Consider the following 24,173-nt stretch of genomic DNA (forward strand, 5'->3'; position numbering starts at 1 on the left):
TATAAGAAAGTTCCTCTAATGGCTTCTAGAAAAGCCTTATCCGCTCCTATTGAAGTAGAGATTAGTTAAGCCGAAGAAGGCCTAACAATTATTTATCCAACCTCAATGACGTCTATGCAACTTATGTTAAGGCCCGACAATTAATAATCCTTGTCTTTACTCTCTGTTCTATCTTTTCACAGGTTTTGATGAGTTGTTTAAACATAACATAGCGAGTCTTTTGATAACTCATTTTATAGTTTCGAAAAGACGCTTTAGTTTGAATTGTGTTTATCAAGAGTGAATGTTATTAGAATCATTTTTCATATAAATCATCTATCAACCTAACTCTTTCATGTCGCGTAACCCTTCTTCCTCTTATATAGTGGTTTTAATTGAACTCTAGATCATATCCTTCTTTAGCACGAAAACAAACCCCACTGAGGGTGATGTTAAAGAACCCTCTATCGATGAGGATTCAAGCTTTATCTTCTGTTTTTGAAAGATCATATCTATTAGTAAATTCTTCTGCTTCTCGGTATGCTTTATCTTTCTTCTATTATATCTTTCTACCTTGTGAATTTATAAATTTTATAAATTAATTTAAACAGGTCTCTCAATCAAGCCATAAATTATTATCTAACTAATGACTATATTAAGATTCTTACAGAACAATGGAACCAAGCAAAGGAGTTGAATACTACTCTTTTATAAGAGAAAAAGAATCAAATTATATATATATATAATTTTGTCTCAAATAATCAAATTTAATTAGATTATTTTAATATAATTGACAAACCATTTAAGCTACGATGACTTAAACGTTTTGAAGTTATATGGAAAATCTAGAAAAGTTTTATTGGACGGTGCGTTTAAGAAACTAATAATTACTGATTTAAAAAGTTATTTAAACGTTTTTTTTCAAAAAAAAATAGCAAATAAGTACGATTTTATTGCATTTGACGCTTCCGGTCAGATCCAGTTCGATTTAGGCGAGGTGCGTTGGAGTCAAGTCAACCATGGCTTGGGATGTCTATAAGTTTAGGCCCATAAATCGGCCCATGGGCAAAGTTCTGTGGCTGTCTCCCTGCTTTCGATCCCGGTGCTCCTCCTCTCTGCACTGCGCTGGTCCTTCCCACGACGGCCCAACCCTAACCCTAATTGCCCGTCCCGACCCAAATCCATTCGGCTCCGCCGGCCCCGTAACGCGGCGGCGTCGTCCGATCGCCGGACGGCCTCCTGCTTTCGCTCGTATCGAAGCCCAACGGCTCGATTTCCTCATCCTCGGTAGGTCCACCTTTCCCTTGCATTTTTCCTTCCAGCTCTTTACAAGCTGCTTTCCCGCCTCCTGTGGATCTTACTTGTATCCTTTTTTGATCCTTCTCGTTGGTTTAGTTGCTTTTAACTCAGAATTTGCCTTATCGTTTTTCGGTACTTGTATACTTTCCCGCCTGATTCGTCTCCATCTTGTGTGATCTTACCTACGAATTCCTTTTTGAGAGCTGTTACAAGTTGATTTATGACCTTCTATGCAGTGTGTCTATTCTTTTGGGATCTCTGAGATCTGCAGAGCTCTACTTCGTCTTGATAAGATATGAGGTATGTTGGTCGCCTCGTAGTTTAAATAATAAAGCCGATGTATTTCTTTTCGCTGAATGGTATTTCCCCCCTTGCAATGTGATATTCTTTTTAAGTGCCTCCTTTTAACTGGGCCTACTCAAAAGATTGAGAAGACTTCTAGAAAAGGGATCGAACCAAACGAAGCTAAGATCAAGCTGGGAATTGAGAGTAGGAAATTTTTAGTCTCGAAATATCTTCTGTCATGTCTTGCCGAACTGCTTTAATAGCCTCTAGAAGCAGAGAAATATAAGAATGTTTGTGGATATCTAATTGCAAACTCTTAACTCTTTTCCTGTCTGTGTGAATTAGTATTTATGGACTTTGAATTGGCGTAAAAATAGTCACCTTTTGCCAGTTAGAGACAAATGCAATTAAATGGTCTTTTGGCTATGCTACCCTCACCAATTACTGTGGGCTATTTCTCCATTTGTTGAGCTCCAATTCATGCTTCTATTGCTGTTGAGTGAAACCCAATGCTTGGTGATGCTATTTCTATATCCATATGGCCACCCTACTACTAGAGTGTACAAACAGGGTATTTAATGCAGGTGCCAGTTATTTCCCTCGTATTGGGTTTTCAAAGAGACATGAAAGATCAACATATAATCAGATTAATCTCTTTCTAGCAATTGTTTTGCACCATTTCTCAGTTGTTTTGACTTGTAATTACTTCACACAATATGCAGGATTTTTTGCCTACTATATAAGTATTTACTTACTATATACAATTTCACCCTGCTTTATCTCCACTTTCTTTGAAATAGTTTGATTTGTTTCTCCAAAGTTTAGTTTAGCTTCCTTTTCTTTCCATAGATTAGCGCTAATTTCTTTTGCTTTGTATGGTCTTTAGCTTGTTCGTTGCTCTTGCCACCTGTAGAATCTTCATTCGACAATATCATAGTTTGTTTGTCTACTTTGTTTTTCTGTTCTTCCTTCACACCTAACTCCAGCTGCAACTGTTGGGTTTGGAATAAATATTTTCTATATCTATCAACCTTTTGTGTGCCTGTGCTTGATGAAATCTGACAATCCATATTCAATTCTCACTGAATATCATTTGAATGCTCTGAGCCTGGAAAAATTGTCGTTCCCCCATGTCTTGTTTTATCTTGTTTTCAGTTCTTCATTACTGATCTTTGTTTTCCACCTTTTTGTTTATGAAGTTCTTTGTCAATTTTCCACCAATTCTTGTAATTACCCACTTGCTTTCCTGATGGATTGTGTCACCATAAAAGTAGAACAGGTGGGAAAGTTCCTGCCTTCTTTACAATGGCTTTCATATTTGTTTACACGAGGTTGTTACCAGTATTTCCAAGAATGGCTTTGAAAGTTAATGTGAGCATTCTCACCTCGGTTAAGAGTTTGAAATATATATTTTTTTCTTTATTCTTCCTCCCATTAGAACTGTAGGCGTCAATAGGATTTTGTCTCATCTGTAACTCTCTCCCTGGTCTAGACTGGTCGACAATATATTTTTGTGATACACTTTTGTCGTAATGCATCATCTTGTAGAAGACAATAAACCCATAGATACACTAAATAAGGGTGTGCCCAACCTACACAGAAGTATGTACAAGAGTCATAGGATTTAAGCACCTTAAGGATAAATACCCTATTTGTCCTCACTTTCATATCATCTTTCAAGAATATGAGTAAACCCATAGATACACTAAATAAGGGTGAGCCCAACCTACACAGAAGTATGTACAAGAGTCATAGGATTTAAGCACCTTAAGGATAAATACCCTATTTGTCCTCACTTTCATATCATCTTTCAAGAATATGAGTAGAAAATCATCAATTTTGTTGGCTATGCTATTAGGGACAACTAACTTTTTGATGATAAACATATGTATTTGTCAGACATCAATTAGGAATTTCTTAGTGTGAGAATCATATGTAGATGGCCTTGTTAGGTTATTTTAGAAAATACAAGGCTATAACCATAAGTAAGCAATATGTTCTTCTTGCCGTCCTTAAGGAAAGATGTTTTGAAGTTTTTTCCCTAATGTTGAATATGCCAAACAACCAAAGCAACCAAACAATACACGTGACCTTAAATGCTGCTACTTTTACTTTACGAGATATGCAATGCCCTAAGTATGAATCTTGTTTTAGGACTACCTATTACCAATTGAGATCATGTTTCCATTTTGGCGATCGTGGGCAAGTTTAACCAGATGATACATTTCATTCCATGTAGTAAAATCCATGATTGTATACAGTTAGTCTGTCGTTTAAGGAAATTATTATGTTGATGGTTTACTAATATCTAAAGTGTCTAATTGGTTGGAAATTGCTTGACACAATTTAAATTTTCATCGAAATTCATTCATTGGCTAATGGTTAAACTGATGTTATTAATTGTAACTTTGAAAAGTTACTTGAATGTAATCAAGGAATTGGGATTTAAGTTTATGAATTGTCATATTTGCTTATAATAATTTTATAAATATAACAAATATTATATCCTTTTTAAATTTTGTTGAGTAATTTTCAAAATGCTCTCCAATAGTTATTAACTTTTTAAAAATGGCACACAAGGTTTCATTGCCCCTTACAATTTTCATTCCATAGTCAAATACCCGTCCATTAGTATCTTGGTCTTAGGTGGAGTCTTTTAGATGGAGGCATTTTGACAGGACAAATGGAAACCTTAGAGGGTGATTTGACATTAATGAAATATTGTGTGGGGGGACATTTTTAAAAGTTGTTAAATGTGGGGGGCATTTTGAAAATTACCTACAAAATTTTTATGCACCTAAAGCTCGTCAGCCTACTTATGTCTCTTTGCATTTATCTAAGTCCACAAAGTTTTGTTAAATTGGATTCAACATCATAAAACATAAGGATTACCATATTGAAGATTGTGCACTTTATACACATTTGCCCTGAATGTTTCTTTATAAAATTATTTAAAACATTTCACACCTACTCTAATAGATCTTTTGGTATTATAAAAAAGGTAGAATGACTGCTTATGCTATCTTGACTTACTAATTGAATTAAACATACTTGGATTTTCAATATAAAATATTTGCTATCATATGAGGGGTGTTCGAGCTTTCCACTTTTTTGATTTTTTCACAGGTCATGCATGCTCTTTCATTGTTGGTGCGTATGGTCCCATTTAGCATCAAACATAGTTGACACGTTGACAGTGATAGCCCTCATAGAAACTCACAAGTATACATTGTCTATTAGACTTCCATTTGGAATCTAAATTTTGATTAAGGCAGTGAACTTCCTAGTTTTGTCTTGGAGTTGCTCATCTATTGCATTATAATGTATTTTGGACTGGTGTGGATGCTTACTGAAAATTTTACAAGCAGTGATATAGTGTTATTGCAATTTTCTTTAGATTTTATATGATGAAAACCAAAAGCTTTTGAGTGGTTTATGTAATCAGGGTTGATGAGACTATATTATGTAGTGCATTTTGATAGACCCAGATATGCTTCATGCAGCTTACCAGAAGGCAATGAAATTGAACCTATCAACACGGAACCAACAACAACTTCAAGACGTAGGAGAAAAAAGTCATCAGTTTGGGAGCACTTTACTATTGAAGAAGTGTCTGGAGGATGCACACGAGCTTGTTGCAAACTGTGCAAACAAACTTTTGCTTACAGTAGTGGTTCAAAGATAGCTGGCACTAGCCACCTCAAGAGACATATTGCCTTAGGTTCCTGTCCTAAAATAAAATATCAGAACAAACTGGCTCTTGCATCAGCTACAAAATCTGATGGAGAGACTGCTGATCCACCCAAAAGACGTTATAGGTCATCTTTCTTTTCAGGTGTTTTTGACCAAGACCAAAGCTATGTAAATCTCGCAAAAATGATTATTGTGCATGAATATCCACTTGACATGGTTGAACACCCTGCCTTCATTGCATTTGTTCAAACTCTTCAACCACGTTTCAAAATGATTGATATCAGCACCATTGAGGGTGAAATATTAGCGATGTATCAGAAGGAAAAGCAAAACCTCATGCAAGTAGTTGGAAATATGCCTGGAAGGGTAAGCCTAACAATAGGTTTGTGGACAACTAGTCAAACCCTTGGTTACATATGCATTAGCGGACAGTTTATTGATAATGACTGGAAGTTGCATCGAAGAATGCTAAACTTCATGATGGTATCATCACCTCATTCAGAAAATGCTCTCAGTGAAGCCATTGGTGTTAGTCTTTCAGATTGGATTATCAAGAATAAATTGTTCACCATAACCTTAGACAACGATTGTTCATCACATGATATTTACAGTGCAAATCTCAGGGATCATCTCTCCAATAAGAACATGCTCATGCTGAAGGGACAATTGTTTGTGGTGCGTTGCTATGCCAATATCCTGAATGTCATTGCAGAGGACGTGATTGCTTCTATTCATGGCATTATCTACAACATCCGGGAAAGTATAAAATTTGTGAAAGCTTCTCGAGCGCGTGATGAAAAATTTGCTGAGATTGCCTTACAACTTGAAATTCTCAGTGCAAAAGACCTAGCTCTTGATGTCACAACACAATGGAACACAACTTACCTCATGTTACTAGCAGCATTAGAATATAAACAAGTGTTTGCTTTCTTGGAAACATGTGATGACAATTACAATGAGGCGCCATCTGATGATGACTGGAAGAAGGTGGAGGTTGTTTGCACATTCCTTAAACTTCTTTATGACTCGGCAAATGTTGTGATGGGAACGGTTGATCCAACTGCAAATATATTTTTTCACGAAGCATGGAAAATTCAATTGGAGCTGACCAATGCAACTCAAAGTGAGGTTAGTGTGGTTAGCAGCATGGCAAAAGTAATACATGACAAGTTCGACAAGTACTGGAAAGATTGTAGCCTTGTTCTGGCTCTTGCTGTTGTTATGGACCCTCGTTTTAAGATAAAACTCATCGAGTTCAGTTTCTCAAAGATATACGGTGCTGAATCTGCCAGATATGTTAAACTGGTAAATGACAGTATTCATGATCTCTATCATGAGTATGCTACCATGCCACTTCCTTTAACTCCAACTTATGCAGATCAAGGAGAAGCCAACCACGTAAATGGCAACGATAACAATGTCACCGCCACAACACTGCCTGCTCCAGACAGTCTCCAAGATTTCGATATGTATCTGTCTGAGTTAGCTGTAAACCAGCCATCTAAGCCGGAGTTAGATCAGTATTTAGAAGAGTCACTCGTACCACGAATCCAGGAGTTTGATATCTTGAACTGGTGGAAGCTCAACTATCTCAAATACCCTACACTCTCAAAGATGGCCAGGGACATCTTAGCTATTCCCGTATCTATGGTTGGCACTGGCTGCTCTATATTCAGCGTTAGAACCGGAAGCCGTGCACTCGACGAATATAGAAGTTCTTTGCGCCCGGAGACAGTTGAGGCACTTTTTTGCACAAAAGACTGGCTCCAGTACTTGCCCACCTTGTCGGAGCACCCTTCCACTGAAATTGTTAAAATGGAAATGTAAGATCCATATGGATGCAATCTGTCTGTATCATTATGTACGCATGGAATTTGTATTCTATGGCTTGTCAGCATTAGTTAGCATTTTAATTTCAGGACGAAGTATATTTATATATATATATTAGTTTTCCAATGCAGGTTTTAGTGATAGTGAGAACTTAAATTATTTGTACTGGTATTTTTACTTTTTCTGTACGGCTTGATTGTATGATAAATCCTCAGTGAATTCGATGTTTCATGTTATCGTCCACTACGATTACAATTTCTTCCATGAATGCCTGGTCGTTTATAATGTTTTTGGGCAAGCTCTTGTAAAACTCTCTAGATTTTTTATACATGTTGCCTCAATGGCTTTATTTTTCTTGCCTCTAGTCGACTGGTAATCAATGATAAAAAGTTTGTGAGTAGAGGTGTGGATGATTGGCATGGAGGAAAGGCTTGCGAGGAGAATGACAACTTTGATACCTAAAAATACTTCCATAGTATACATAATTACATGTATATCTGCAGCAATAGAAAAAGAAAAGGAAAAGAAAACCCTACAGGACCTTGTGAGATCAAACGCTCATGAAATACGGGAGAAAAAAAAAGAAAAAAATTAAATATCTTTATCATTCAATTCTTGCTAGTTCCTTTTGTTTTGTGAGGTTTCCTGTCCAACTTTCCTACCTCTGTTGGAAGTTCAACATCTTGATACAGAAAGCAAACATGAAAGCAAAGAAGAGTGCAAAGCCGACGAGCACAACAGCCACGACAGGCATGAAGTCTGCATCGTATCCATAATAGACCTTGACGTAGTTTTTTGTTCTCTGATCTGGTTGGTCAGGCACTGTGATGTATCGTTCGACGTCGCCATACTGTGTCACAATTAGCCCGTAAACTGTCCATTGCAATGGGCAAATCCAGTAGTACCACAGCCACCACTTGGGAATTCTCTGAAATTCAATTACAACCCCATACATGAATCTATTAGAGACACGGATACTCTTGAAAATATTCTTTGATTGGGCCAAACATTTGAGAATGAGAACTTACTGGTCTAGGAATCAAAAAGCCGGAGAAGAGGTTAAAGAGTGAGTAGAACGTGGCAGCAAGGACTGCAGCAACTTGTTGATTTGGTGAGAGCGAGACAGCCATCATTCCGTAGTAAGTGAAGTATAGAAAGGAGAAGAAGGAGATGAAGTAGAACCAGAAGAACTTGGCTACTGTCCATTGGAAGCTCATCATCGAGTATATAATAATAGAATAGTACAGCGCCTGAACCAGCACAAATGGTATTTCCACAAGCACCTGCAATAAAGCATATCATGAAGCTAAAGTTTGCTATTTGTTCAACAAATTGTTCTATATCAATTTTTGTTTGTGAAACAATGGATGAGCCCACCAGTTCACCTGCAGGAAATTTCCATTGTGGAAGATTATCATACATGGGGCTCTTACCTGAGAGAGAGCATATGGTAAGGCTGAGTAGATTCCGGCAGATCTTTCTCGATAAAAGACCGTCCTCTCTGTTGCAACAAGTGGTTGCACTGTCCCACTGTTATTGACACCAACAAACATAACTGCTGCATACATGGCTCCAATGACAATCCTAAGATTGTTTGAACTCCCCCTGCACCATCAGAAAATTATGAACATGTGTAGTATAAATTATATGGTAACTTTTTCAGGTGAAGGCTGATTTTGAACCTAAGACCTTGACAACAACTTCCAAAGTCTTAGCTAGCCCTCAAACTAGTGTGTATAGTATGTTATGTATTTATTTGAAATACAAAAAGATTAAATAAATTCCAATTATTCTTTTATTATTACATATTCGTACATTATTAATTCTAAATAATTCGCTTAAAAGCAGTATACTATAGAACAGCATTTAATATACTATAGAATCAAGATATTTATGATCTTAACTCTTAGCAATGTACAAGTGAGGATTCGTGTACAAGTGGATCCAATAAATAGTGTGAGCTGAAGATATACATCAAAACTGATTTTAAACGACCATATGAACAAGGAACACAAATTATATGGAAGCGCTTCTACAGAGTTCAAAGAAAATGTCTTTTTTGCCAGGTTCATTATTCAAATTCATCAGAAGCTCTGATATGGTATTGTATGTATGTTTAAAAATCGTAATGCATGATTTTTTTAAAAAAAATAGTACATAAACCTTACCCTGCTTTTTGCAAGAGGCTATTTCCAGGATTCGAACCCGTGACCTTTTGGTCACAAAGCAACAACTTTACTGTTGCACCAAGGCTCCCCTTCTAAAAAAAAAAAAAAAAAAAATTATAAGAAAATTATAAATTATAAAAATTATATATGAGATATTGGTAGAATGAAGCATAGTAGGGGAAATGTTCTACTATGGTTTTTAGAAATTATAAGGCACTTTGTAGTATTTATAAGAAAAGGACATCATTTCAAAAGAAAAAAAAAATCAAAATCAGTTCTGTCTTCGACTCTCATAGTACCTCCTCGTCAGAGTGCTTATAATCTATCCTCATCCCCTTACTCTCCACTCTGGCATCAAGCTCAAAAAAACAATGATTGTCCATCTTACATCTGCGATCTTGTCTAGTTAACAACCATGGACCTCTCCTTTCAACTTGTAGGACATCTCAACTACTTCTCAAAGTACAACCAGCCAGTTCCCATGAGAATTCAAGTCCATTTAGGTTTGAGTTAGTTCATGTCACTTACAGTGGCTCTGCTTTCTGTTAACATGATGGCAATTAGCTGCCCAACTGTAAGAGCTAAAATGCTATTTCTCCTTTTAGATTTATCACCTCAAGTCCTCGAACTTCTGAACGCATTTAGCTCAGTTAATTATTGTGATACCATAATACAGATATATGCATGGATGTCAGCTTTTGTCTCAATTAATACAACAATCAAGTCTTGTTCCACTAAGTGGGATCGACTATATGGATCTTTTTCTACCATTGAGCTCTAGCTCCTATTATATCATCATCTATCTCAATTAATCTTGTAACTTAATATAATGTGAAGTTCAATAAATTTCAACATCTAACATTCACGCAATGACCTAATCTTATTCCTCCATGATGCATATTGCTAGTGATGAGATCATGAACAGATTAACCAAACCTAAGTTTTGTTTTCTCTTTAGTTCCAAGGACCGTTGCTCCTATGTTATTTATCCTTTTGTTCAGCCAATACCAAAGAATGCATGCATTGTACAGACCTAACTAAATTTTTTATTTAGCTCACAGAACCCTTCAAAGCCCTTGGTACTTAGGAATCTTATTCAGACACCTACATTTCATAGTAATGATATCTAAAACTATAATGAAGAATCATAGAATAGGTAAGGTTCTCTATGGAAGAGCTACCATAGATTTTGTGCTCCTGAAGAGGGATGAGTAACATAAGTACTAGGGTATGGCCATGAAACATGATTCTGCTCGTAACCTGACCTAGTATATATAAAAAATTTGACTGGGTAACCAATTTTCTAAAAGATTGGATTACAAGAAAAAAGGCTAATCTTGAAGATGAGAGTACATGTTCTCGACGTAATTACCTCTTCAAGCCAATTCTCCAGAAAATGGAACCTAAAAGTAAAGCAGTGATTAGGGTGAAGAAAAATCTGACAAGGTTGTAATCAGGGCTTCTCCAGTAAGTCAACCACTGCTTCCAGAGGCAGGCTCTGAACTGTCCCCAGGTAGACTGGGAATGCTGGGTAGGGAAGAAGAGATCACTTGTTCCTGCTGCTGGTTTACTCAGCTCACTCACCAATGCTTTGTTGTGCCTAACCATAGGTTTTCAAGCAAAAAAATTAAATCCAACCATCCTCACTTAGTACCTATGCAGCTATGCTATACTATAAGCATTGTATTTCACTTACCGGAATAGATCTGATGATCTGTAATACTCTGCAAGGTCCATCCCTAAACGTTCTTCAGAGGCAACTGAACTTACTTCTAGCATCCATGTTGCAGGGTTATATTTCTCCTGCATCTTTGGTATTCCAGGAATTGCCTAACATACTCAAATTAGTATTTTGTTATTGGTACAAAGTTCAACCTTTAACTGAGAGTTAAGGAAGAAAGAATTTTTAATTGAAATTTGTTCATTCCTGTTAGCTTGTAATGATAAACAAAAAATACTAACAAAAATTTGATTGATTAATAGAAGGCTGTAAGAAAGAAAGTGAATTTTAGTGGCGTGTTTTTATTGACAAGAGTGTGTACCTCAAAGTATTCAATTATTTTGTGAGAGTTTCTCCCCAAGGGCCCAGCATATATCAATTGGCCTCCTCTTTTCATTAGTAGAAGCTGTTGCAGCAACAAAATATATGTTATTAGCTTCTAGATAAACACCAATTATCTGTAAGATTTTCACCTAGCATTAGCTAGAGTATAGGGACCTCATCAAAGGTCTCAAATATATTGATACTTGGTTGGTGGATTGTGCAAACAACAGTTCTTCCAGTGTCAACTGTGTTCCTGACAGTTCTCATGACAATAGCTGCTGCTCTTGCATCAAGACCTGATGTTGGTTCGTCCATGAAGATGATAGAAGGATTAGCAACAAGCTCTACTGCTATTGTAAGCCTCTTCCTTTGTTCTCTAGACAGTCCGGTGACTCCTGGAAGGCCTACAATGGCATCTTTCAGGTTGCCAAGCTCTACTAGGTCCATGACTTCATCCACAAATTTCTGCCAAACAAAAGGGCCTTAATGATGCCTTTGGCTTAATAGGATAAGAAAAGGAATAATTATTTCTAAGAAATGGTAATAGACCAAGAATACAAAAGAAAGTATATTTTGTAGTTTGGATCATGGAATACACTATAGATGATTTATTTTTTTTGTATATTCAACTTGCAAAAATATTGGAAGTGATAGACAAGGAATAAATGAACCATAATACAAAAATATCCCTACTGCATTTCATTTGTCTAATTCAACCATCCATTTGCTCAGCCAGCATAAATTCACCTCATTGTCAACCACACACCATGACCAGCCCAGATTGCCCTTATAGTTTGGCCTGCCTGATGGTTCAAATCACCCAACTCACCAACCTCACTTAATTCTCTGGGACTATCTAACCAATAGTGTCACATTATCCCCGTCCAGTAGATTTGCCTAGTTCACATATCCCACCAGAATTGCTCAGTCACCAATTTACTTGGCCTCCCGAAATGTCTGTTGATCAATTCAGTCAACAAGATCAATTTGACTTATTATGCTTGTTCAGTTTGCCCATCTTGTCTAGATGATATTATCCACTCAACAAATGTAGTTCACTCGGTCCCATTGCCAAATTTGCCCGATTTCAACCACCTCAAGACCATAGAATATTTTGCTTATTAAATCAACCTAGGATACTCTACTTGTCTAATCTAGGTACCCTGCATGGTCTGACCTACTCATCCAGATTGTCTAATTTCCTAGGCTTGTCCAAATCACTCAACAGCTTGGCCCCCCATCCAGTCCACATTACTTGGCAGATTGACTTGATTCTCTTTGTCACCAGGTTTACTAGCCCTCCCGGCCCACAAGGTCCTCTTAGTTGACATGGCTCGACTAGCCAAACTCATCCATCTCTCTTAATTTACTCAACCCATTTGACACATCTAGCCGATAGGAATATGTATACAATTGAGAATTGAATATAGTAGAAATAGCCATTTTTTGAATTGGTATGAGGAATAGCTACGAAAGATAATAAAGGAATAGTAAGTGTAGTAGAACTAATATATTTTTTAAAAAATTAAATAAAAAATTATTATTTTAAGAGAATTCACAATGATAACATAATTGCTCATGCAAATCCCGTGCACCATAAATTTATTCTATTATCATCCATGCTTACTTGCAAATAAGTTAGGACAACAAAAGGATTGTAATAAAGATTAAGAATGGAGAAACAAAGAACTCGATGGCTCATGGAAACTATGCTAATGGTCTGATTGAATGACCAGTAACTCCAAATTTTACCATATAATACAAGGATCAAGATTTTTGTTATGATTACCTAGTCAACATTAAAATTTCATACAGAAAAAGAACTTTAGAACATGAAGTATTAATCTCACCATTTTTTGTTCATCACTGATTTCCTGTGGAAGTCGGAGAAAAGCAGAGAATATCAAGGATTCTTGGACTGTCAACTGTGGTGAGTGGATATCATTTTGCTCACAGTATCCTGAAATCCTTGTAAAGGTCTCTTGCTTCTTAGGATAACCAGAAATTCTAATGTCTCCTTGGACATATCCACTAGTCTTTCGGCCAGCCAAAACATCCATTAGAGTGGTTTTTCCTGCACCACTGACTCCCATAAGGGCTGTTAAGACTCCCGGTATGAAAAAACCCGTCACATTCCTTAGTAATTGGAGCCTATCTTCAGTAATTCCTTGATCTTTCATTTCCTGAGGAACAATGAAATACATAATCCTTAACAAATTTGTTGAAGCACTCTCAATAAAGATTTATACGGAGGGTTTTTTTTTATCATTGTATCTAAGTTTATTAGCAAATTTAAGTTTAGCAATATTAAACGTAATGAGACAATTGTTAAGATATGAGATTATGAGTTGTCTTGATGAAAGCTTTAGGTATTTAGGATCATTTTTGCAAAATAATGGAGGGATTGAGAGAGATGTCTTACATAGAATACAAGCAGGATGGTTAAAATGGAGGAGGGTGTCATGAGGTGTTTTATGTGACGGTAAAGTACCTCTAAAACTTAAAGGGAAGTTCTACAAAATGACGGTTAGACCTGCTATGTTATATGACGTTATACGTTGGACTGTGTCTCGAACACATGAGCAGAAGATGAGAGTTGCATATATGAGGATGTTAAGGTGAATGTATGAACATATGAGGATGGACAAGATAAGAAATGAGAGCATTAGAGATAAAGTCGGAGTTATATCTATTGAGGGAAAACTCTGAGCGACACGTTTAAGATGGTATGGATATGTACTTAAACGGTCAATAAATGCTACGGTTAGGCGATGTGAAACTCTGACAAATACACATATCAAACGAGATAGACAAAAAAAAGACTTGCTTAGCAATAATAAAATAAGATAAAATTTATTTAAGTATAGATGATGATATAATAGGGGATAAAGCTCAGGCGTAAAAGAATTCATCTAAACGACCCCACCTAGTGGGATAAGACTTGGTTGTTGTTGTTGTATCTAAGTTCATTGTAAGCATTAAGTCCATGATACTAGCTTTAAAAAAATAACCAAATTTCTAATTGTAATACATGATATTAAAAACTATGGCACATGTTATAAAATTGTATTCTATGATGTACCAAACTATAGTATATTGACGCCCAACCTCCATTAGAATTGCCATTATTGATTGATGAAACTTTTACTTTAGGGAGAGAGAGTAGTGATAAAACTTAGGTAAAGGCCCCGTCACCCACGATAGAACAAGGATGCTTTCATCACATGAAATATGTCTCACACGAATCTTAAAACACACTATCACATTGTATACAAATATACTAAAATAGTGCAATGACGTATGCTAAATTGGTTCACCTTTGTATACTAAAACTAGCGCTCCTTAGAATATAGAACTAGTGCACCTACAATATGTTAAAACACCATGTGCTTTATATACTTGCATATGGTATATATGTCTAAAAAATTGGTACACATATTTTTACTAAATTTGTGCATCTAAATCTACTAAGTTGGTGGACCTTGAAATTTGTAACTTTGTGAAACATCCATTTTCTTATTATCAGACTAGTATATTATATATACGCTACAAAGTTGATGCACCTATATCTACTAAACTAATGCACCTGAGTATATTAATTGATGCACCTTAGAATACATAACTGATACACCAACAATCTACTGAAACACCTGTATCGTTTAGTATATTTACTTGTAAAATTCTGCAGGGTAAGTATCATGTGAAGGTACCCTTAACTATATCGTGGATGATATCATCTTCACCCAATTTTTTTTTATGAGTAGGTTAATGACTTGCACAACTATCGCAATCTCATAGAAATGACATGACAAATTAATCTACTGAAACACCTATATCTTTTATTAAATTTACTTGAAAAATTCTGCAGGGTAAGTATCATGTGAAGGCACCCTTAAGTATATGGTGGATGATATCATCTTCACCCAAGTTTTTTCTGAGTAGGCTAATGACTTGCACAATTGTTGCAATGTCATATCAATGACATGACAAATTTTTAATTTGACAGGATCTAATGTCTTTTACATCAACAAAAAGGAGAATGTAGGATGGATGAAGCACTTTGACAACTTGTAATATCATTCATAATAAATGCAAAGTGGCAGTTAATTATGTGATCAGCTCGAGCAAATTGGATGGATTGTTATATATATAGTAGTTTACAATATTTAGTCATTTAGGAAGGTATATTTTTTGTTGAACTTTTATTTGCAAATACCCAAGTTTCAAAGAGCTTCTTGATATGGAGAAAATTTAAAGTGTCAAACAATAAAGATGAATAACCCACATAAATTAAACTTACTGGAGGCATGTCTACAAAATAAGAGACTTCGTCAAAGGACATAGAAAGAGGTGTGAATGGAAGAATCATTCCTCTCATAGGAGCAACTCCAGTCGCTGAATTGATGCACATCTCATGATTAAACTCATTGATGGCACTAGGGTCCATTCGCATCATCAGTACTTCACCTGAAAAAAATGATCATTTCCGACCAAAACAGTAAGATTGTTATACAACTCTTAGAATTTTAGTTTGAAAATAAGTGAGCACTTGTGTTATTTTCATATTTTTTGGCAAGGCACAAGATAGAGACTCACTCTTATAGTCCATCCTTTTAATTCTTGGTAAATCCTGAATTTTATCTTGGTCCCTTACTCTCTCTTCAGATATAATAGCTCGTGGCTTTCCAATAGCTGTTTTAGATTAGAAAAGTTAGCTTGGTATACAATTAGCCTTTCTCTGGATGCATCCCTTTTAAAATTTTATTTTGAAAGTGTAACATAACTTGGCCCACAAGAAAATTTATAACATTTCTAGTTAGATTGGTCATATCTTTTATACCCTTTGTTGAATATAACAGGTTGATTACATACGGTTCAAAAACATGAGGCAGAGTGTGGATAGCACATTGAAGAGGATGATGAAGCCTAGGAGTCCAGCAACTCCAATCCAGTACCACCTGTCCTCTGCAAACACATTGGCATTCTCAAGGATACTAATTCCTAGTGGTTTTCCATTTGATGCCTAGCATGAAATAATAACTTTCAGTCATATATTAAAGAACTTGAAATACATGGAAATGTTTTTGCAAATCCAGATTACCAGTTTGTCCATCCACCTGGGAGCCAAAAACTCATTCACTGCTAAAGCATTATATGCATAGGTAAGTGGTGAAACCCAATATCCCCATATCCACCACTTAGGAATTGTATCTGTAGAAGATAAAGATAAGAAATAAATTATACAAATCATTGAAACATAAAGTGTCACTTGTATTTCCAGTACATTCCGTCAAATCCTTAGTACATGCAGGAGCGGAGTTATAGATGAATACTTTTTGGTAGAATGAAGCCTCCAAGAACAAACATGATAAGCACTGTAAGTGCCCCACCAGTGTTGGCAATCATCATAGACCTGCAAAGCCCAGCAATGCTTTTAAACAGCCCAGCTGCCATCTGTTGGATCAAGAATATCACCAGTAGTTGCTTGAAGAACCTGTGATGAGAATTACCAACATAAATATAAGTTTCCAAAATATCTTACCATAAAAAATAACCTAATTGGTTTCATAATTTCAGTACATAGGTGGTGACATTGGACAATCAATGAACTTGTATAGGCAGTTCATCACTTAAAATGGTTCAACACATTCAACTAATCCTAGCTGACGAAAGTTCAAGTTCCACTCAGTTTACCTAATTTTTAACAAACTTGTGAACACATTATATGGAGCTACTTTGACAGACACTTGATTTGACCGAGTATAATCCTAACTGTTGCTTCCAAATTGGTGGAAATGCAAACCAGCAGCTAGGGGAAATGCTACAAAACCGTATGGACACAAAATATTGCTTCTCTATAAAATTTGTATCGTTGTGTACAATCCATGACTATGCAATTTTGGAGTTAATAATACTCTTTGGAGAAGTCCAACTCTACCTGCTTGCAGCTGGGGAATATCCTATGGTGTAATAAGTTATACTAGTCCATACAATGGTTTCCAAGATGGATATTGGTATCCGCAGGAGAAAATTTGGTAAAGTGAACACCCATGCTGGGTAGAAGAGCAGGTCCTTATGCTTATAATACACCGGCAGACGCTCAATGGAGATTGACAACTCTGCATAGCCATTAAATATGTTCACAATCAACCCAAAAAGAAGAGCTCCGATGTAAATGACACCATCATCTTCATTTCTGAAGTGCATCCGCGGCTTCACCCACACAGTCGAGGCTATGAGACCCATTATGACAATCTTCAATTAGAGAAAAATAAGATGTTAATACACAACAACATTAACAAAGAGGTCAACTTGATTTGTAAATCAAAATGATACCATAACGGTCTTAGAGATATAGACAACGGAGTTGCGTTTAATAAGGAGCCACTCCTTGTTGAAGGAGGCCTTGAGAAGATGTAAGCACGAGACTGACTTATTAGAGAAGACGAGAGCAACCTTGTGGTTGCAGGCCTTATCAAAGGGGATAGATAGCTCGTTTGCAAGGTGTAGACCAACATGGAATCTCTGAAACTGCTGGACAAATTCGGGAATTGTAACATAGCGGTATGGCTTATGTTTGTCCATCCAATATTGTGCTTGGTCCTTCCTCGATGTCACCTACTCTTGTATGGAGAATCAGAATAGTTTGCCACTTAGTAATGTGTACCTCCTGATTTGCAGGTGGAACTAGAACTTTAGAATATACCTCTTGCAAGAAATCAGCGGTGCCTTTACGCTTGGGACAATGAAAGCCACAAGACACAAAGAAGTTGAGTACGTGGTTGCAGGGGCCTTGGTAGACAATTTGACCATCGCAGAGTAGGATAATGTCATCAAAGAGCTCAAATATCTCAGGAGCAGGTTGGAGGAGAGACATGAGGATGGTGGCCTCACCAAGATGGACGATCTGTTGCAAGCATTTGATGATTTGGAAGGTGGTGGAGCTATCAAGGCCAGTTGAAATTTCATCCATGAAGAAGACTTTTGTTGGCCCAACGATCATCTCACCTAGTGTCATCATCATGCCATGAATAAATGTGAGAAATTAAGAATAGTTATTTTTTTATCTTTATTAATTTCTAAAACAATTACACCTATAATTTGGTTGCATAAGTGATTTTGGAATATAGATTATCATGAAATTGTTCCCTAAGGAATACTTCCTTACTATTTAATGTGGACTAAGTAAGCTATTCTAGTCTATTTAAGTATTATATAAGCATGTTGGATGAATTAAGCAAGTTGATACAGTTAGACAATAAGTTCAAGTAGACTTACCAAGTAGGTTGAACAAGTCAAGATGGATAAGTCATGCACGGGACCAATAGGGTCGAAGGGGCCAATTGGACTGACTAGGAAGAACAATCAAGTTTGTTGGATTACACAAGGTTCCTGGTCAAGCCAATCAATCGGTCTTGTTGATCGAGATGGAGTGGGAGGGTCATTCAAGTTGGCCAAGTTGTACATATTGGACTAGCTTGATAGGTTTGTTGGCCAATCGATTGAAGAGGCCAATTGAGTTAAATGGGAGAATTTGGCCAATTGAATCAAATAGGTTCTTCAAGCCTAATTAAATTGAGCAGGTCGATTAATCAGGTGAATTAGATGGTTTAGACAGGCTTGGCAGTTTGAATGTGCGTGTGAACAAGGGGCCCAACACATTGCATGTGTTGGTTGAGTTAGATGAATCAAATAAAATTGTCATGCAATAATCCTATCACTATGACACTTAATCTTTATCTATTATAACATTTTCACGAACCAAACATAAGAATAATTATCCCATATTTATTTTATATTATAAACAAAATTAAAGGACAGTTATTCTTATTGTATTTCTTTATTTTCTTTTCTTATAAATAGCAATTATATACTTTATTTGTTCTATCCTATCCTGTGCCATGTAGGATTTAGAAATGAATTTATGACTTTTGGATTGTATTTCAAATTTTAAAATCTGATAAGAAATAAATTATTATTTTTTGGATAAGTTCAATTGGAGATTGTATAAAATGAATTACTCCTAATCAATGATCACAACCTTTGTATCCTTCTTCATCCAAAATGTGCGCACACATAAGCACAAAAAAAGACAAAGAAAAGGTTGCATGAATCCCTAAATGTAGAAAAAAAACATACCTGTTGTGAGACGCTTCTTTTGACCTCCAGAAATACCCCTTTGCATATCATCTCCTACTATGGTATCAGCACAAACATCCAAACCTAATATCTACATAATCCCATTGTTCAAAACTATCAATTAGATTTCTTTGAATAAAATAATATAGAAGCAAGCATAATTTTGAAGAAAGCAGATTCAAATTTAAACCTTTAGGACTTAGCAATAACTTCCAAAATGCTTACTGCACCTCAAAACTATTAGTTAGATAGACCACAGTTAACACTTTAACTTGTTGACTGGGTCAATTATCTACAAATAGAATATTCTTGGTCTGTTCATGATGTGTCAATTGTGTGACACAAGAAAGATTAATAGTTTTAACAAAAAAAGAAGAAGAAAGATTACAAGTTTCTGTGACATTATTTTGGACAAACGGGTTTGGTCCATTGAAACATACTTCAATTAAGTATTTACGACTTTGACTTCTTATTTAAGAGCATGTCCCATTAAGTAATGATCACATTCACATACCTTGAGGATGTAGTCCGTTTGAAGATTGCCCTTCACTCCTTCAATTGATGTGGCCTGAAGTTTTCAAGGAAATTAAGATCAATCCACAATGCATAAGAACAATTTGTTTCCTATATGGTCCTCTTAATCCATAAATTGATGACCTTCATGAATAAATCTACATCAGCTTCTGGGAATATTCCTGCATCTTTCTCCCTTCTCAACAGCTCCAGAAGAAGATCTAACAGGATAATTAATTCTCAACTATTGTAACCTCAACAGAGAAGCAATTGATCAACTAACGAGTACCATATCTTGCTCCTACTCCTTGACACCTTGCCGAGAAATCAAGCGTCTCTTTAACAGTCATTTCCCCAACATGGACATCATCCTGACTAATGTATGCTGCAGTTTTCTGAGGCACGAACTCGTCTAATCTATATCCATTGTATGTTATCTCTCCTGTTGTCTGCAAGTCAAAGTTTTGGTTTCAGTTCAATTTGATAATCACAACTAATCATCAATTGCAGAAGCGAATTAGTTATCTGACATCGACCTTTAAAATTGGGTCAAGCTTCCCAGATAAAGCTCGCAAAAGAGTGGTCTTCCCTGATGATGGAGGGCCTAATAAAAGTACCATCCTGAAATTAAATTCATAAACAAAGATACTAGCAATATGGTTACAAAGCCTCTTCAAATCGAGATAACACTAGTTCTCATGGAGTATTTGATGAGTTGAATTAGGATATATATAATGCTTTGTTCACCTTGACGGTTTTATGATTCCTGAGATATCTTTCAAGACAGTGAGGGTGGTTTTTCTGGTGAGATTTATACCCAAGAGACCAAGGGTCAACTCTGCAATGTCTCTTATTGTGTTGGTAAGTGTTGGTAGAGCTCTGTTTCCCACATGACACTTGGCCTCTACATTTAGGTGCTCAAATCTTACTTCTACTGTTGGTAATTGGATGTTGACTCTGCATCAAGATTCTCATGTTAATTTAAATTACCTTGTTGAACCAACCAAGAGATATTCTGCTTAGCTATCCCTGCCTAGCCAGCTCAAAACATGTACATAGTTAATGATTTATATATTATTGCTACATTGATGTCATTACTGATTCTTAGAATAAGAAAGTTTCTTGCAACTTGTCCACCGATGGCTAATAAAAATAAACCTGGAGCCTAATTGATTTCGCTAATACTTTCCTAATAAACCTTGAGAGATTCTGCATCAGCAAGCGATAACCTCACTAGCCTACCAGTTAGGATGCAACTCTAATGTAATTAGCAAATGAAAGACAGAGAGAAAAGGCAAATCAGTCAGATGGAATAGAGTTATTTCTCTTAGATTTGTTTTTGTGTCATTACCATTGTTTCTAATCATGAAATGCATACAATTAAAGCCAAAGTTAGTAAACACAAGGACAGAAATAAGATACACATGAAAGGATGTGCCATTATCATTGTTTCTAATTATGAAATGCAAACAATTAAAGCCAAAGTTAGTAAACACAAGGACAGAACTAAGATACACATGATAGGACACAAATTCTATGAATTCCCCTCCATGACCATGAGTGATCTTAAAGAATTAGAGTACACCGATCTTAAAGTAACAAGATAACACTGAATTGTACTATATGGCCTTTGAAACCATAGTATATGGGTAAACTAAATAATAGTATACAGATAGGGTAAACTAAACCATAACATAAGTTTTGCTGAAATAGTCTAGTATAGAATCATTGAAACCAAAGTACATGGCCTGTGTAATAGCAGTATATCAGTAAACTAAACTGCTAGGTATTTGCATCCTTAACACATAGATTCTGTAAATTCACAAAGGTAGTATGTGATCTTCCAAAGCATAGCATTTAGAAATTTCCAATGTGAATATGTTTCAAATTGTATGACCTTCTAAACTGTAGTATTTAGTAGTTCCTAATGATACTATTGCAAGGGGAGCAGTGCTAAAGCTGAGTACAATTAACTTGCTTTAACATTCATGTTTTATTGATGGGGCTAGCCTCTATAATATCACTTATGGAAGAGGGCTCTCTAAAGTTTGTGTTTCACACTGAAAGTAGAAACAAATATGATTAACTTGTGATGCAAAACAGTTTCTTCAAATATAAATTTTCTAGAAATAAGCAAGCATGGTAAGCTTGAATGTAAAATGGCGAACTGTTCAAATTGTATGCTAAGAAGTATTACTTTTACGGGTAAATTAATACTAGGATGTTATTGAAAACTGGGGACGGATGGCAACTAAGGAATTCATACTTGTCGATACGGCTGCGGAGCTTGCTGAGAAATCTCTCGTTGTCCTCCTCGGCAACCTTGAAGACGCGCTCGATGAACTCTCGTCTCTGGTTGACGCCGAGCTTGCGCACGTCGACCTCCTTGTGTTGGTACTGCCGCCGGCCCCCGCCAGCTTCCCCCGCCGCCACCACGGAACGGAGGATCCCAGTGCGGAGCCGGTGGTAGGTGGGAAGCTTCTCCAGCGCGGCCCTTCGCAGCGCGTCCTCGTCGTCTTCAACGCCACCGAGGTTCCCGCGCGTGACCACTTGCTCCATCCCCCAATTCGCGATCTTCGTCCAAAGGTTGATGGTGCGGCTGAGGCTTCGACTCCGGCTCACCCGCTGCCCCAAATCCACCTCCGTCACTGTCCTCTCCAAACCTCAAACCAGCCAATCCTTTTATATCGGCCCTAACGTTGTCCGATCTATTGCGCGGAGATGGATCACAACTGGCGGGCAGTGGAGTAGAGGAGGAGTTGGACATCGCGGCCAGTGGATCCGGTGGAGGAGGAGTTGGAAATCGATTGGTTGGGGCGGTTGCAGCGCTGCAATTTGAATTATGCATACAGAGAGGGAGCCGGCCGATTAATTTATGATCAATGATAACTTTCAATCGTCGATTCAACTCAGACCATTGACTCCGGTAAATCTGGTAGAAACTTCAACAAAATTCTAGTGGCAATCCTGCCGGATCAAGCCATAGATGTGCCTGATGTTGCTTCTATTGAAGCCGCACTGACTGATATCAAAGGCTCTGGTAAAATCCAGCAGGGCTGGGTGGGTTACGCCACTTTGGCGTTTCAATACACATAGGCTTGTTAGTGTGTCTCATTCCTTTTCTCCATGCACGAAGCCCTTACCGTTAGACTAGATATCGTGGTCCATGAAAAAATAGATCCGGAGATGGTCCAGTTTTAATTACAATCAGATTTTAGTCATGATCTGATTATAATTAATTATATTTTTTTTTAGATTCATCATCTCCATCAAATTATAATTTATATTGAAGCAAACGGTCGAAAACCGCCGAAAATGGACAAGTGTCCAGATTGTCGGACGCTGAATAGGGGCAGCGTCCGGACAACCTCCGCCCCCTGCTCCAATTCAAACTATAATTTGATGGAGACGATGAACTTAGGAAAGGATCACAACCAATTACAATCGGATCACAATTATGATACGACCACAATTAGAAATGATCAATCCCTTGATCCATTTTTTTATGGATCAAAAGATCCCTACTCCTTGTCCCTTGGATGAGTCTAGTGACTAGCACATGAGGTGTTGCCACAATGAGGTCTGGGGTTCGAATCTCGATAAAATCGAGGTAAATACCTTCCTTATGTGCTAGTTACTATTTCAAAGACTAGTAACCACCCGTGATTTACATCCTTCGTGTTGACCTTGGGACAGATTGACGAGAGCGCTGGAGACGAGTGTATTCAACTTTTGCCACAAAAGATCCCTACTCTTTACTATTTGCCCCCTTTAATATTAAGATGATAAACGATTCAAGAATAATATTCATAAATAAAATTTATTCATCAATAAAACTTTATTAATATAATAAATAAATTTAAAAAATTCAAAATGAAATTAAGATTATTAAATTTAATAATCAATCAAATACAATTAAAAATAATTTTTCACAAATAGTTAAACAAACTTAATTAAAAACCCGATATCATCTTAAATAACCTAACCCAAATCAACCTTAAACTAGTAAAAAGAAACTAAATTATAAATTTAAATAACCATGTCAACAGCTTATTTTATTTTAAATTCATTTGACTCAATTATCTTATCAAATAAATTTAAAAATTATAAAATTTGTGGCCACCCACCCCATCTTGAAAAGATTACAAATGTTCAATCAATCTGATATTGCTTCAAGGCCTGTTCTGGAAGATGAGATTGAGAAGGTTATCAAACCTGTTCTA

At 36.6% G+C, this 24,173-nt stretch overlaps 2 protein-coding genes across 5 annotated transcripts; one reads left to right on the forward strand and one right to left on the reverse strand.

The window, feature by feature from the left end:
* Positions 1 to 1,044: 1,044 nt before the first annotated feature.
* On the forward strand, positions 1,045 to 7,350 carry LOC122023632 (zinc finger BED domain-containing protein RICESLEEPER 2-like). 2 transcript variants are annotated; one of them, XM_042581861.1, is made up of 4 exons: positions 1,045 to 1,266; positions 1,515 to 1,578; positions 5,067 to 6,561; positions 6,635 to 6,806. In XM_042581861.1, exons 2-4 carry the CDS (start codon positions 1,574 to 1,576, stop codon positions 6,656 to 6,658), a joined length of 1,524 nt encoding a protein of 507 aa, XP_042437795.1. In that variant the 5' UTR covers positions 1,045 to 1,266; positions 1,515 to 1,573; the 3' UTR covers positions 6,659 to 6,806. The 2 variants fall into 2 exon arrangements, with proteins under 2 accessions (XP_042437795.1, XP_042437794.1); XM_042581860.1 differs by having other exon boundaries at positions 5,067 to 7,350.
* A 174-nt stretch (positions 7,351 to 7,524) lies between these two features.
* LOC122024271 (ABC transporter G family member 42-like) lies at positions 7,525 to 23,071 on the reverse strand. 3 transcript variants are annotated; one of them, XM_042582851.1, is made up of 23 exons: positions 22,217 to 23,067; positions 20,698 to 20,907; positions 20,487 to 20,571; positions 20,240 to 20,399; positions 20,095 to 20,171; positions 19,952 to 20,005; positions 19,438 to 19,528; positions 18,005 to 18,306; positions 17,635 to 17,916; positions 17,237 to 17,553; positions 16,632 to 16,792; positions 16,400 to 16,509; positions 16,171 to 16,321; positions 15,895 to 15,990; positions 15,599 to 15,765; positions 13,149 to 13,481; positions 11,473 to 11,763; positions 11,297 to 11,380; positions 10,951 to 11,084; positions 10,627 to 10,854; positions 8,520 to 8,691; positions 8,115 to 8,369; positions 7,525 to 8,014 (listed from the first exon to the last, which is right to left on the reverse strand). In XM_042582851.1, the coding sequence occupies exons 1-23, from the start codon at positions 22,507 to 22,509 to the stop codon at positions 7,745 to 7,747; spliced, it is 4,323 nt and encodes a 1,440-aa protein (XP_042438785.1). In that variant the 5' UTR covers positions 22,510 to 23,067; the 3' UTR covers positions 7,525 to 7,744. The 3 variants fall into 3 exon arrangements, with proteins under 3 accessions (XP_042438785.1, XP_042438786.1, XP_042438787.1); XM_042582852.1 differs by lacking the exon at positions 13,149 to 13,481 and having other exon boundaries at positions 22,217 to 23,071; XM_042582853.1 differs by lacking the exon at positions 22,217 to 23,067 and having other exon boundaries at positions 20,487 to 20,554; positions 20,698 to 20,838.
* Positions 23,072 to 24,173: the final 1,102 nt, after the last annotated feature.

Source organism: Zingiber officinale, chromosome 9B, assembly GCF_018446385.1.
Source record: "Zingiber officinale cultivar Zhangliang chromosome 9B, Zo_v1.1, whole genome shotgun sequence".
Classification (NCBI taxonomy): Eukaryota; Viridiplantae; Streptophyta; class Magnoliopsida; order Zingiberales; family Zingiberaceae; genus Zingiber; species Zingiber officinale.